The following is a 12,747-nucleotide window of genomic DNA, read 5'->3' on the forward strand; positions in this document are numbered from 1 at the left end:
GGACAGTCAAGGCTATGGTTTTTCCAGTAGTCATGTATGGATGTGAGAGTTGGACTATAAAGAAAGTTGGAAAAGACTCTTGAGAGTCCCTTGGACTGCAAGGAGATTCAACCAGTCCATCCTAAAGGAAATCAGTCCTGAATATTCATTGGAAGCTCTGATGCTAAAGCTGAAACTCCAATATTTTGGCCACCTGATGTGAAGAATTGATTCATTTGAAAAGACCCTGATGCTGGGAATGATTGAAGGCAGGAGGAGAAGGGAACGACAGAGGATGAGATGGTTGGATGGCATCACCGACTCAATGGACATGACTTTGAGAGTAACCTCTGGGAGTTGGTGATGGACAGGGAGGCCTGGTGTGCTGCAGTCCATGGGGTTGCAAAGAGTTGGACACGACTGAGTGACTGAACTGACTGAAACCGGAAAGTAGAAGCTATGAATGAAAAGGATGCTGGATGCCATGGAAACAAAACTCTTCCGTCAGTAATTTCACCCCAACCTGCCTTTAAGGTAGAGACTCGGTACGATGACAGGATCTCCAAGTACCACCAAACGTTCAAGAAACGTTAATCAGGATACAGAATGTTCTGCTTAATTATTCCATTAATTCAGGATTATCTATTACAAAACCTATCCATGCCTCCTAATAACTCTAATATCTGACAGCAGTGGGAAATATTCTGACAAGTTAACTGACTGCATGTCAGTTCTCCCACAAAACACGGACATCTGATGGTCTGAACGATGGAAACTCTGTAGGAAGCCGGGAATGGAGGGCGAGAGCCCGCTCGGCCCCCTGTGTCTGTGTGAGCTGAGAGGAGAGACGAGCACACTGGGTAAGATCCCTGCCAGGAGGACGGCCTCAGCAAGTGAATCTGAGTCTCCACCGTGAAGTCTCTGCAGCGCTGGGCAGATGGCAGCCCCTGAACACGTGGGGAGGCGGGCACCCGTGCGAGACACAGGCTGGACTCCGTGCACCTCAGACCCGAGGAAGGGGCCCCTTGGGAGCGGGTGCATCCCTGGGTCCAGGACTCCAAGCCCAGCATGGGGCCGGGCACGGGGGTCACTGAGGACACTGACTGCACTGGGTCCACTGCGGGGGCAGCGAGAAACAGGGGTGCTCTCATGAAGGGAACCCCAACCGCTGTGGGGAGGGGAGAGAGAGGGGTTCTGGAAGAGGGGCTCTCAGACTGGGCAAGACCACGTCTTATAAAACTAACGCAATAACCCAGGGGGTGGAGAAAGTGTCCCGCGATGGAAGAAGGAGCAAGTCCTAAACGGCTCCTGGCAGGCAGACAGGTCTCCCATGAGCACCCACACGGCTCACCCAGGACACTCAGCAGCCAAACTGCGGGGCCCACAGCCGTGCAGAGGGCCGGGGGCCCAGGGGGTGGGGGTAGCGACCTGATCTTCTGCAGACACCCGCACAGCCGTGTGTGCCTGAGGCAGCCCCGCCGCTGGGGAGCAGACGTGGCCGGGGAAGGGGCTGGGACACAGCAGAAGCAGGATGAGCACGGAGAGAGGGCCACCTGGGCTGCCCACTGCGGGATGGGCCTCGCTGGCTCCCTCTGTGCTAAAAGGGGACTGCTCCAGGTGCTGTGAAGATGCAACAGGGCAGCGGTGTCTCTGAAACACCAGCCTCTGGGGCAGGTCCTGAGCAACCCTTTCCCTGGGCTTCCTTCCCTCCTTGTTCCTGCTCTGAGCTTCCACCTGCCCGTGAGCACCGCACGGACAGCCTGGGTCCCTGCGGACGTGCTCAGATGTGCACTGCGCGGTTTCCTGGGCTTAGATCAACTCAAATACCTACTAACGACCCCCTGTGCGCCCGGCCCCGCGCTGGGACTGCAAAGACAGACAGGGCACCCCTGGCCCTGATTCCAGGAAGGAGCCAGGCCCCAGCACCAGCAGAGGCCGCACCCAGGCACCGCGAGCATCCACAGGGCCTCAGGCTCCAAGCACATCACGTCACAAGGTCTAAGGGCAGGAGTCCTCGGAGCGGCCCTGCACCCAGACACCTGCGCTCTGCTCCACGTTCACCACCCACACGTCCGACCCTCGCCGCCCACGCTCACCAACACATAGACTGCAGCTCTGGGGCCCTCCGCACGGGGTATGCTGCCTTGGTTAAGAAATCCCTCAGACTCAACCCACTCCGAGGGGACGCATGCAGGCTCTGGAGCTGGCCCTGAGCTCGAACACCAGCGCTGCCATCCAGCAAGCCAACAACCTCAGGCAAGTCATTCTGCCTCGCCGAGCCTCCATTTCCTCACGTGTCAAACAGATGTCTTACGATTCGCTCCCGGGGCCTGTTCTAAGGGTTGGATAAATGAGATACCGTGAGAAGCGCTAACAGATGCGAGTCCCTGTGGCCTGGGCCCCTCTCCCCCATCACCCTGGAATGAAGCAGAGACGCTCCCTGCAGTACAGCACCCCTCATGCTGCTCGTCGTGGCCGTCACTGACCGCTGCCCTGTAACACCATCGGCATGGAGCAGCAGTAGCCTGGTTTTTTTTTGCACAAAGAAAACAGAAGACTTCAGCATGCTCTCTACACATAATAAAGGCTGGTGAGTATTGTTTCTTACAACTGTTTCTGTCATATACGTTATCTTATATTGCTCCAAACACACGGCCACACACTGCGTCACAACACACAACTGATTTACTTTTGCAAGTCAGGGCAAAAATAAGCTTGAGAGACACTATTCCAGGACAGTGTTTTCCAAAGTTCCTCGTGAGCCGGGAATCCTAAGACTCTAACTCGGTGGCCTAAGCAGATAATGTCAAAGCTGAAGACTCTGATCCCATATGACCCTCCATTGACACTCTTCAGGCCTGGGAATCTGCGAGGTCAGGGTTCACAGTCAAATCTCACAGCACAGGTGCACAAACAGGCGTGTAGCAGGACAGTCTGTGCAAGAGTTGAGTGTTCACAGTGTGGAGAAATCATTTGTTGGTTAAATGGAGGTGACCTTTAACCCTGGCCCCAAACACTCCCAGACAGGCCAGGCCAGCCCAGCCCCCACCAGTGGCGACTTTGTGGCCTCACGTCTGGACTGACCCACAGTGACACCAGCCCCGACCTCCACACCCTCATCCCCAGCACGAATTCAGCAGAATTCGAACGGTTCCGGGATTCAGGACAGAAGCAACATCCCCCAGGCTTGCTCCCACGGGAGCAGACAAATCAGCTTTACTTAAAGGGCGGGGCCTCATTTCAGAAGACATTTGGCCTTTGCCTTGTAGAGGTAAGCCTTTGTCTCCTGAAACAAGTAGCACAGAGGAAAGCCAAGCCCACTGTGTGTTCCTAGCAGCTGTGGGCTCACTGCACACGTTGGTGCAAAAACCCAAACGGCCTCTCCGTCCAGAGACGCCTCCTTCTGCGAGCTGGAGGCCTTCGCAAGGCTGGTGCCCCATACAGGGCCCTCAGAGGCCAGTCGTCTGGGTGGACAGACGAGGCCACAGGCTCAGGGAGGCTCCTCAGCCGTGCTCGGGCTACAGGGACGTAACGGGAGTGGCCGGAGCTCAGGCGGGATTCCGGGACCCAAGACACCGCTCCCTGTTCCCCAGGAGGCCCTGGCCTCCTCACCTGGTGCCCGGTGGGGGACACCCCAGCCTTTCCAGCCTCTCCTCAGGCAACTAATCCAACCTGCATGAAGACTTCCTGGTCTAGGCTCCAGCAGGAATTCTCTGGAACCCTGTATCTGTACGGCCACTTCGATGTCCGACAGGTGCCCTAAAACCACCGTGTCCAACACCGGCTCGGCTCGCCATCCTGCCAAGCCCAGCCTGGCGCGGCTGACGGCACCCGCGGCACCCCTCACGACCACAGTATGCCCCAGGGCCCCGCCTCTGGCCAGTGCGACCCCTCCCGGCCCTCCACCCACTTCTGCGGCCTCAGCTCAAGCCCCGGTCCTTCCCCTTCACTGTCTCTGCCTCCCGGTTCCCCTGCCTCCCAGGGAACCGGAAACTCACTTCTGGGCGGAACCCACCGCCATCCTCGCCCCAAGTGGAAGCCGCCAGCCTCTCCCTCTGGGCCTTGGACTCCTGCCTGAGCCCCTCAGCTTGGCATCCACGACCCCTGACTCAGCTTCTGGAGCTCGCGCCTGCTGCCCTGGCCCTTTGCAGGAGGCTCCCACATCCCACCCCACCAGCCGTGGCCTGCTGATCCCAGAGTGCGCATGCTAACGGCAGGCCTTGGCTCCAGCTCCGGGTCATCCCCGTGGGCCCTGACGCCCCCACAGGCTGCACGGCCCCCGGTCCAGGCGCTCCTCCAGGTGGGAGCTTTGGACATAAAGTGCCGAGTCTGCCCCCGATCCCAGCGGAGGGCCCGCACAGGCCAAGGGCTGAGTGACGTCTCGGGGAGGAACAAGTAAATAGAATCTTGGAAACACAGAGGTCCAAGGCACCTTCCTCCCCTGGAGGGAGTTGGGAAAGACCGGTGAAAGTCACGTGGCATCAAGAGAGGATCAGAGCCTAGCTGATGACCGGCAGCCCGGGCTGTGAACACAGGGTGTCTCGGGCTCGGGACAGAAGGGAGACTGTAAAGCAGGAGGTGGGGGCCACCTGGGCCCCAAAAGAAGCCGGCAGTGAGGAATGAATGATGGGGGCACAGACATGAGAAAACACTCTCAAGATGCATAAAAATGCAGTCTTACCAATCAATTAGGTAGATGTCTGGAGTTAAGTTGTTTTTCTTGAAATGAGCAAATAATTTCGGCAAATTTTCTTCAAAGAATACCTCAAATGCAGCAAAGTACGTCAACATCTGGGGAGAAAATGTGAAATACATTAATAAATACATTATCAGCACGTTTCCAATCTTCAGGGAAAGTCAGTATACTTAATGCCCCTAGATTCCAACAATCATCTTCATATGTAAACTGCTCACGTATATTTACTGGTAACCCTAAACCAGGCAGCGAACAGGCGATTTCTAAACAGGCATGATCTCTAACCTCCCTGTAACGTCACTGTAACTGACTACACCTCATCATTTCTTCAACCTGTAGATAAAAGAACTGAAACCCAGAGTGTTAGAGAGAGTGTTAGTCACTCAGTCGTGTCTGACTTCGTGACCCCATGGACTGTGGCCCACTAGGCCCCTCTATCTGTGGGATTCTCCAGGCAGGAACACCGGGTTGGCGCCCTTCCTTCTGCAGAGCAGGTGCGTAACTTGCCTAACGAGGGCGCCTCGCGCGCCTGCAAGGTGCGGCCTCCAACTCGCGCCCTGGCCCATGGCAAAGGCTGACTCCTGACGGCTCATTCTCCTCCAAGAACCAGAAAGGAATGCGCCATCTAAGGATGATCTGAGGAAACACACAGCCTCCGTGCCGACCCCCGGCCTTCCCAGAGGGGGTCTGATACTGACATTCAGGCAAGGGTGACCGTGGGCCTCCTCACGTGCAGCCCAGGAGACAGCTCGGGAGAAAACACAGAAGGGACAGGGAGCCAGCCACCCCAGCCCGTGTCTTGCCGGCACGGGTTCTTCAACTTCCTACGGGGTCTGCGGGAAAGCACGATGCACCAACCAGGGTGCGGCGCCGAAACAGCTGCAGGGCACCGGCCTCCCCCATGGACCTCCACGTGGGGGAACCGGGCCAAGGGCCTGCTCTGAAACAAAGCAAGGATGTCCGTGTGGGGGCACCCGTCCCCTCTCACGCCAAGGGTTTATTCTCAGAAACACTTGCTGGAAGAATGCATTTCGAAATTCATATGTATGGCTATTAACCGCCCGTTTTTCAGAGTCAACACAGTGCCCCGGTAATCCTCCACGCTGTATAGCACTACTTGCTCCAAGTAACCCCGGGGAGGGGAAAATGGAAGCTTCCCACCGAACAGAAGGGCACAGCTGCTCTTGCTCTGTGCAGACACGGCACCCAGGGCACCACACACACATGGGGATACTTACAAGGCCATGGTCCACTCGGAAAAATGCCATTTGACAGGGTTTATTCAAAAGATTAGAAAAAGCAATGAAGGCATCTGCAGTATCCAAGTTCAAGATCAATACGGCTGCTATGAAGGACATGCCCTGAACCTGAGAGGAGGAAAGAGGGCAGTCAAACCACCGGCAGCCACCGCGGTTGGAGCAGCCCCTGCGTCTCCCTGAAGGAGGAGCCCACATGCCCTTGCGCTGGAAGGGCCCACGCTGCCCCCACCCGCTGCCACCCCCGCAGGCTAGGCCCACGGCCTTGAGGGCCCTGCCCATCCTGACGCAGAGTCGCCGCCCTACCACGCCAGCCACCTGTCTGCACTCCTTCATTCGCACACCCTCCTCCTGCACCTCACAGACCCGCTGCCTTTGGGAAGGTCCGGCGTCTGGGCACCATGGAAATGCACACCTAAGGGAACACGTCACCCTAAAGCTGTGCCAGCACGCGTCCGCTAGCTGCAGAAACCGCAGCAGTGTAATTTTAAAACAGTTACAACTAAAAAGCTTTTTTGATTTAATGTTGGGGGAAAAAAAAGAATCACATGCAAAACATGAAAATCAAACCCAACTGAAACGTGATCTATGGAGAAGGAAACGGCCACCTGCTCCAGTATTCTTGCTGGGGAAATCTCACGGACCTAGAGGAGCCTGGTGGGCTATATAGTCCACCGGGTCGCAACAAGAGTCGGACTCAACTGAGCGACTAGGCTCGTACGTCAGGCTTTAAAAAAAAAAAAAAAGATGGATGCCACAGAGTAGCCAGAGCAGCTCAATCTCCCTACGAGGAAACTGAGGCGAGTCATTGACCGTGAGCCTTTCATAGCTCACAAAAATGGGGGCACGTGACCCACCATCTGCCGCTACGGTGAGATGGCGGAGAGCATGACTTTCTTTCTAGAGGAGAACGTCAGAAAATCTCGGAAAGGTTCACTTACATAACCCACATCCGGTCGGTAACAAGTGTACGCGCCCAAAACGCTGTGCAGCATGTCGTGGTACGGGCCACCCTACAAGGACCAACACACGAGACACGCGTCAGCCAGGTCAGCGCGCAGGGCCCGCCGCCGCGGCAGCTCGGCACCGCCACGGCACCAGACAAGTGAACCACTGGCCACGGCTGACGCGCTCGACCCACAAAGTTGCTCTGAAACAAGCTGGTGCGCCAGTGTGAGCACCACACTGGAACAACACCCTTAATCCAGCTGCTGCCGGGTGACTGTACTGCCCCGTCAAGTTCACGGTGACCGGGTACCCAGGCTCTCCAGAGCAGGTAGGTGCCCATGGTCAGTCTGCCTCTGCCTCCAGCCGTACCCTCGTCCTGATGGTCCTCTCTGCCCCCTTGACCCCGCTGCCTGTCACTGTCTGTGTTTACGACGCTTCAGCACGGCAGGTGCAGGCCGCTGACTCATCTGCTGCTGTTCACTCCACTATCCTTTACTGGTTACCCAGTGTGTGCAAAGCATGATGCTAGGAACACGGGCATGGCAGAACCAGACTGGGTATTCCGAAGTCACATTAACCATCTGTCAGAGAGGATTCAGTTCAGTTCACCTCAGTTGCTCAGTCGTGTCTGACTCTTTGCAACCCCATGGACTGCAGCACGCCAGGCTTCCCTGTCCATCCTTAGTCATCCTTATTTTTAAGAGTCTGAAAGTATTAGCAAAAGACCCACCCTCCCAACAAAGATCCCCAGTACTTTTCAAATCTGATCACAAATGCATGCAATTTGGCATTTTAGACAAAACATACTGAAAGTAACAGATCACCACCACCTACTTGCTGGAAAATGCAGAGACTGGGGAATGTTCTGGAGATGTCCAGTTTAATCAGCTCCAGACTGGCTTCTCTGTCTGCTGCTGAAAAACCAGCATCTGTCAAAAGACCAGGAGTCATCACACCTCTCAGAGGCAAGTCTGTGGAGCGACTGCAAGGCTTCAAACTCTTCAGAGAATCAAACAAGGAAGGGACAGTCTTCAGGAGCATGTGGACCTAATTACAACCTGAGCCTACAGCATCAACAGTTTGCAGAGTTCTTTACTTTAAGAGCAAAAATCTCACAGCACCGTCTAAGGCTAGGTCATCATCAGATATTTTCTAGGGTCTGAAATCACGATCTAATTTGTTATTACCTTTTATCAACAACTGTTGATAGTTGAATTAAGGAATTAAGGACAAGTAAAGGAATAAACCCAAATGAATTCCAGACATGGATAACATCAGAAAAATCATTTGATCTAGAACATTGCTGCTATAAACGTAGACTATATGGGAGTTACTGCAGTATAACATCACTGTGTGTTATTTGTAACAAATAACTATGGATAACTTGCTTTATATTTTTAAAATTCCAATACCACATGGTATAACAAACGATCAGCAGAAAAGATACTACTTAACCAACGGAAGCAACCACAATCATTTGTGTGTCGTGGAAAACTCTGAAAGCATAACCTAGGAACAGGCAGTGTTCCCGTCCCTTTGGAAGGCGCTCCAGCTGTCCTCTATAAACCGGCACTTGAGCCCTCCTGGGGGCCAGGCTACTGTCCATCAGCGAACACAGGAAGCCGTACATGATGCCCAGCCCTCCAGCACGTCTGGACACAGACAACTCTCAGGAACTGGTATCATCTGTCTTATAAAAGCTTTTTTTTCTTTAACTCATTTGATCTTAAAATTAAAAAATCCCTTTTTGGGAATTCCCTGGTGGTCTACTGGTTAGGACTCAGGCGCTTAAGCCCAGGTTCAAGCCCAGGTTCCTTAGTCAGGGAACTAAGATCCGGTGTGCCATACTACACAGCCAAAAAAAATTTTTTTAATCCCTTTTCCCATGAAGCTTTCATAAATTTGCACCAACCACTGTTTCAGTTAAGGAAGTTTTCCTTGTTAAGTAATAATGATGTGCATAATATTTACAACTTGTATAGCTGACCAAAAGAACCCACTGGTGTTGCCGCCACACACACCTTCCGTCTCCGCTTCAGAGCCTCCCGTGCTAAAGGACCGCCACCGCTCCTTTGCTCGGGCGAGACAGATGTCGAAGAGCTCTGGAAGAAAAGCCTTCGGTAAGTTATCACGTGCACACCAGAGAATACACTGCCGCCTCGTTCAAATAATTAAAGTTCAACCACAGACTCCACGATTATAGCTACTTCCTCCCTTCTGGCCGGAAGGCACTTCTGTTTTCTAAAGACATCACCATATACAAAGAAATACACAAAATGCCACTATCATGAAGTCGCTCAGTCATGTCCGACTCTTTTGTGACCCCATGGACTGCAGCCCACCAGGCTCCTCCATCCGTGGAATTTTCTAGGCAAGAGTACCGGAGTGGGTTGCCATTTCCTTTTCCAGGGGATCTTCCCGACCCAGGGATGGAACCCGGGTCTCCTGCGTTGTGGGCAGACGCTTTACTGTCTGAGCCGCCAGGGAAGCCCAAACGTCACTACGCCTGGTTTCTCACACCACCCACCCGTAAAGCTGTTTTGTTTTGATGTGTTCGATGAGGCTATGGCCTCACTAGACTCTGAGCTCCGGGGTGAGACTGTGAGGGTCTCTGGTCATGTCTGAATCCAGAACAAACAGCACTGGGACAGACACAGACCAGGACACTCAGTGAGCACATGACCGATGAACAAAGCGGGAAACAAGCAGAAAACCCATCTGGTTTCAAATAAAGACAAGATGGAAGCGCTACCCCCAGGCCCAGTCCTCCTGGGCTTATTGCCTGAAAGCGCAGGAGGGTGAAAGCAACACAGGCACAAGTTTCAAAATAAGTCTTCCCAGTGGCAGCAAGGCTCACCAGGCAACTGCCAGTCTTCACATCTGGGACGTATTTACTCATTCTTCTCTTCGGGCAGGCTGGCCATGGTGAAACAACTCGAGCTCACAAACCTCACTGCGTACACAGACCTCCACGGCCCACCCTTCCTCAGAGACTGAACCCAGAGACACCTCCGAGCCTCTGCTGCCCCCACCCAGCCCCCGCGCCTCCCGGCTCCTCTGGCTCCAACACTGCCCAGCCACTGGCTGCCCTGGATCAGGAACAATCACTGAGACTTAACTGCTGCTACTCAGAGAATTCCTACCACTTTATTCTTCCCTTCAGTACTTCTGGAATATAAAGCGAAGCACAACTGCCCCCCAGACAGTAAATGCTATTTTTAAAAATATAAGTCAAATTCTAGTAACACTATTGTGTTGTAACAAGCTAAATTCTGATTACCAACCTCCTGCTAACCTTGTAAAGGAAGGACCTGACGTACAATCTACGCTTGTCTGTAAGAGCAGAACAACCGTGAAACGTAACATCACATTCACGTCATATTAACCTGGAAGGCAGCGGGTGTCTGAACTCAGCTGCTTGTGGGACAAACCTGGGGGTGTGCTGAGCCGGAGGACACAGGGCCTGGGGCGCCCCTGCTCACTCTGCTTCCAGGAGGCGGGTGGAGCTCTGCTCATCTTGGCAGGAGGTGGAGGAAAGCCACCACGTGGCCCGACCACTGGGAGCCGCTCCCCAGTGAGGCGCCCGAGAGTTACAGCACAGACGCAGGCAGCCCTGGGGAACATGGGGCAAAGGGCAGTTTCCACAACACCGCCACGCTTTAGCTGGCGTGCGTGTGTGGGGAGAGAGGGAGTTCAAACAGTGACCCCACCTTCTTCCTGGAGGAGCTTCGAAGTACAAGGCTAACTCCCTCAAAGGTGAAGGTAACGGTACTACCAGGCTGACTTTCAGTGAGTTTCCAATTGCACAGCCACAGAAACAGCAAAACCTTGGGGCTTCCCAAACCGCAGCCTGGGCTTCAGGGTTAGCTGACTAACCTGTCAGGGTGGCTGACTTCCTCAGTAGGGAAACAAGGCCAACAGTCCCTGCCCCTCAGACTGCGGTCAACGTTCACGGAGACGTGAGAAAGGGCCTACCCGATGCCTGGCCTCAAGAGGGGGCTTCAAGCTCATCAGTGCAGCCACGGTGGCTTCAATACACAGCCAACCTTGAGGTTAAGGAGGACCCAATAAGGCAGCATTCACACTCATCCGCCTGCTCCTTCATTCATCCAGCAAACACTCCCTGAGGGCCTGACTGCAGAGGTTGTGCAGGGTTTCGGGTGACGAAGGCACAGCATGAGGCCCCACCCTGCTGAGCACCAAGTGAGGTGGGCACCTGACTTCAGCTACACAAGAAAGACAAGATTTAAATAAAACCGGCCAGTGTCGAGACTTACGCAGACTGTCAAGGCATGGAGCTGACTAATCAAGCCATTTAGCCTGATACACTGATATAGACTATGGAGGACTTTAATTTAAATGAAATCAGTGCAGCCGACAGTGAGAACGAAAAATTAAATAGAATACACACACTCAGAGCACGCTGCATTGCGCCCAGCAGGCTTAGAGCCGCTGACACGTTTAGAAATTCTCAAGAACAGGGACTGAGACAAACTGTGGTCCATTCTCCAGACGCTGACTTCTGGGGAAGCTTTTGTGAAACCATTTCCACAAGTAATGTTACCCATCTTTTCACCTACAGATGTTAAGTTTGGGGCAGGTATGGACTAACAACGACAAAAAAATGGAACTCTGAGGAGATGACAAAGAAAAGAACCAGTAACCATCCACCCAACCAGCTGTCACTACTCAAGAGGAAGAACACTGCTGGCCAGGGCTGAAATGACAGTGTAAGATCGGTATCTTACAAAATAAAACTTACAACAACAGTATGAACCCCAGCCATGGAGAAGCTACAAACCAATCTATTTTACACTCAAGGGCCTTCAAGAGGGTAAAAAAAAAAAAGCCAGCCACCACGAACTCTACAAGCTGGGCACTAATACAGAGAAGGTAAGGGAAGAGTTCCTGGCCTGGGCAGTGTAGACTGCAGAGAGGAAATTCGATATTACTTTCATCAACAACTGTCAGTTGTTGTAAGGAACTGAAGTAAGGACAAGTAAGGCAATAAACACAAATGAATTCCAGACAAGAAAACACCAAAAAAAACCACAACAAAGAACCTGATCTAGAACACTGCAGGTCTAAATGTAGAATATGTTTATTCCAGACTGCAGACAGAGGGGAAGGGAGGGAAGTAAAGATTCCTGTTTCCCAGACACTTCATTGTGAGCCCGAGCTCCTAGGGTGGGTTTCACTCTGGGTCACAGCCTGCAGAGCGCTGGATAGGGAGGGAGCAAAGCAGTGGACACCCTTGTGGAAGAAAATCCCGCCCGAACTGTACGAGGGCATGCGGTGGGACGAACAGCCCTGAGAAAGCACGGTCCAGGAACTCCCTGGTGGTCGGTGGCTAGGATTCGGGGCTTTCACTGCTGTGGACCAGGGTTCCATCCCTACTCTGGGAACTAAGATCCCACAAGCTGCACAGCATGGCACCTCCAAAAAATGAGGGTACAGGGCTCCCCTCCCTCTGGACTGAAGCCACTAGACCCTCAAGGACGTGGCAGGAGCAGAGGGTGCCGTCCCCACTAAGCTGCTCACGTAGAAGATGCCGGGGCCAGGCGGGACGACAAACGCCACAAACACGGCACCTCCACAGAGAGAAACACCCCACACCACTCTCCCATCCCCGTCGAGCTTGCTTTCCACACAGCTTGAGGAGAGATCTCGGCGTGACTCAGCCCACCAGTGTTCCCCGCCGCGTGTCAGGGAGGATCACCGGCTCAGGAGGGAGGCGGGCGTTGGTTCTGAGCCACCAGATGACTGAGGCACCCGGGGTCCCTAATGCACCGCCTCCCAGAGGGCATGCTGGCCTCTCGAAAGACATGGCTTCGTGGCAACGGCTGCCTTTCTTCCTGAGCGGGCACA

General features: G+C 53.7%; 1 protein-coding gene across 5 annotated transcripts in view; it reads right to left on the minus strand.

The window, feature by feature from the left end:
* TBC1D14 (TBC1 domain family, member 14) overlaps positions 1-12,747 on the minus strand; it is a 110,543-nt gene that overhangs the window by 17,704 nt on the left and 80,092 nt on the right. For all 5 annotated transcript variants that reach the window (XM_010854532.1, XM_010854531.1, XM_010854534.1 and 2 more), the window contains 5 exons: positions 8,901-8,981; positions 7,714-7,808; positions 6,873-6,944; positions 5,914-6,042; positions 4,661-4,770 (listed from right to left, as the gene is read on the minus strand). In XM_010854532.1, coding sequence (XP_010852834.1) covers positions 4,661-4,770; positions 5,914-6,042; positions 6,873-6,944; positions 7,714-7,808; positions 8,901-8,981 — 487 coding nt within the window. The remainder of the gene's footprint in view (positions 1-4,660; positions 4,771-5,913; positions 6,043-6,872; positions 6,945-7,713; positions 7,809-8,900; positions 8,982-12,747) is intronic.

The sequence above is a fragment of the Bison bison genome, unplaced genomic scaffold, assembly GCF_000754665.1.
Source record: "Bison bison bison isolate TAMUID 2011002044 unplaced genomic scaffold, Bison_UMD1.0 scf7180017864342, whole genome shotgun sequence".
Taxonomy (NCBI): Eukaryota; Metazoa; Chordata; class Mammalia; order Artiodactyla; family Bovidae; genus Bison; species Bison bison.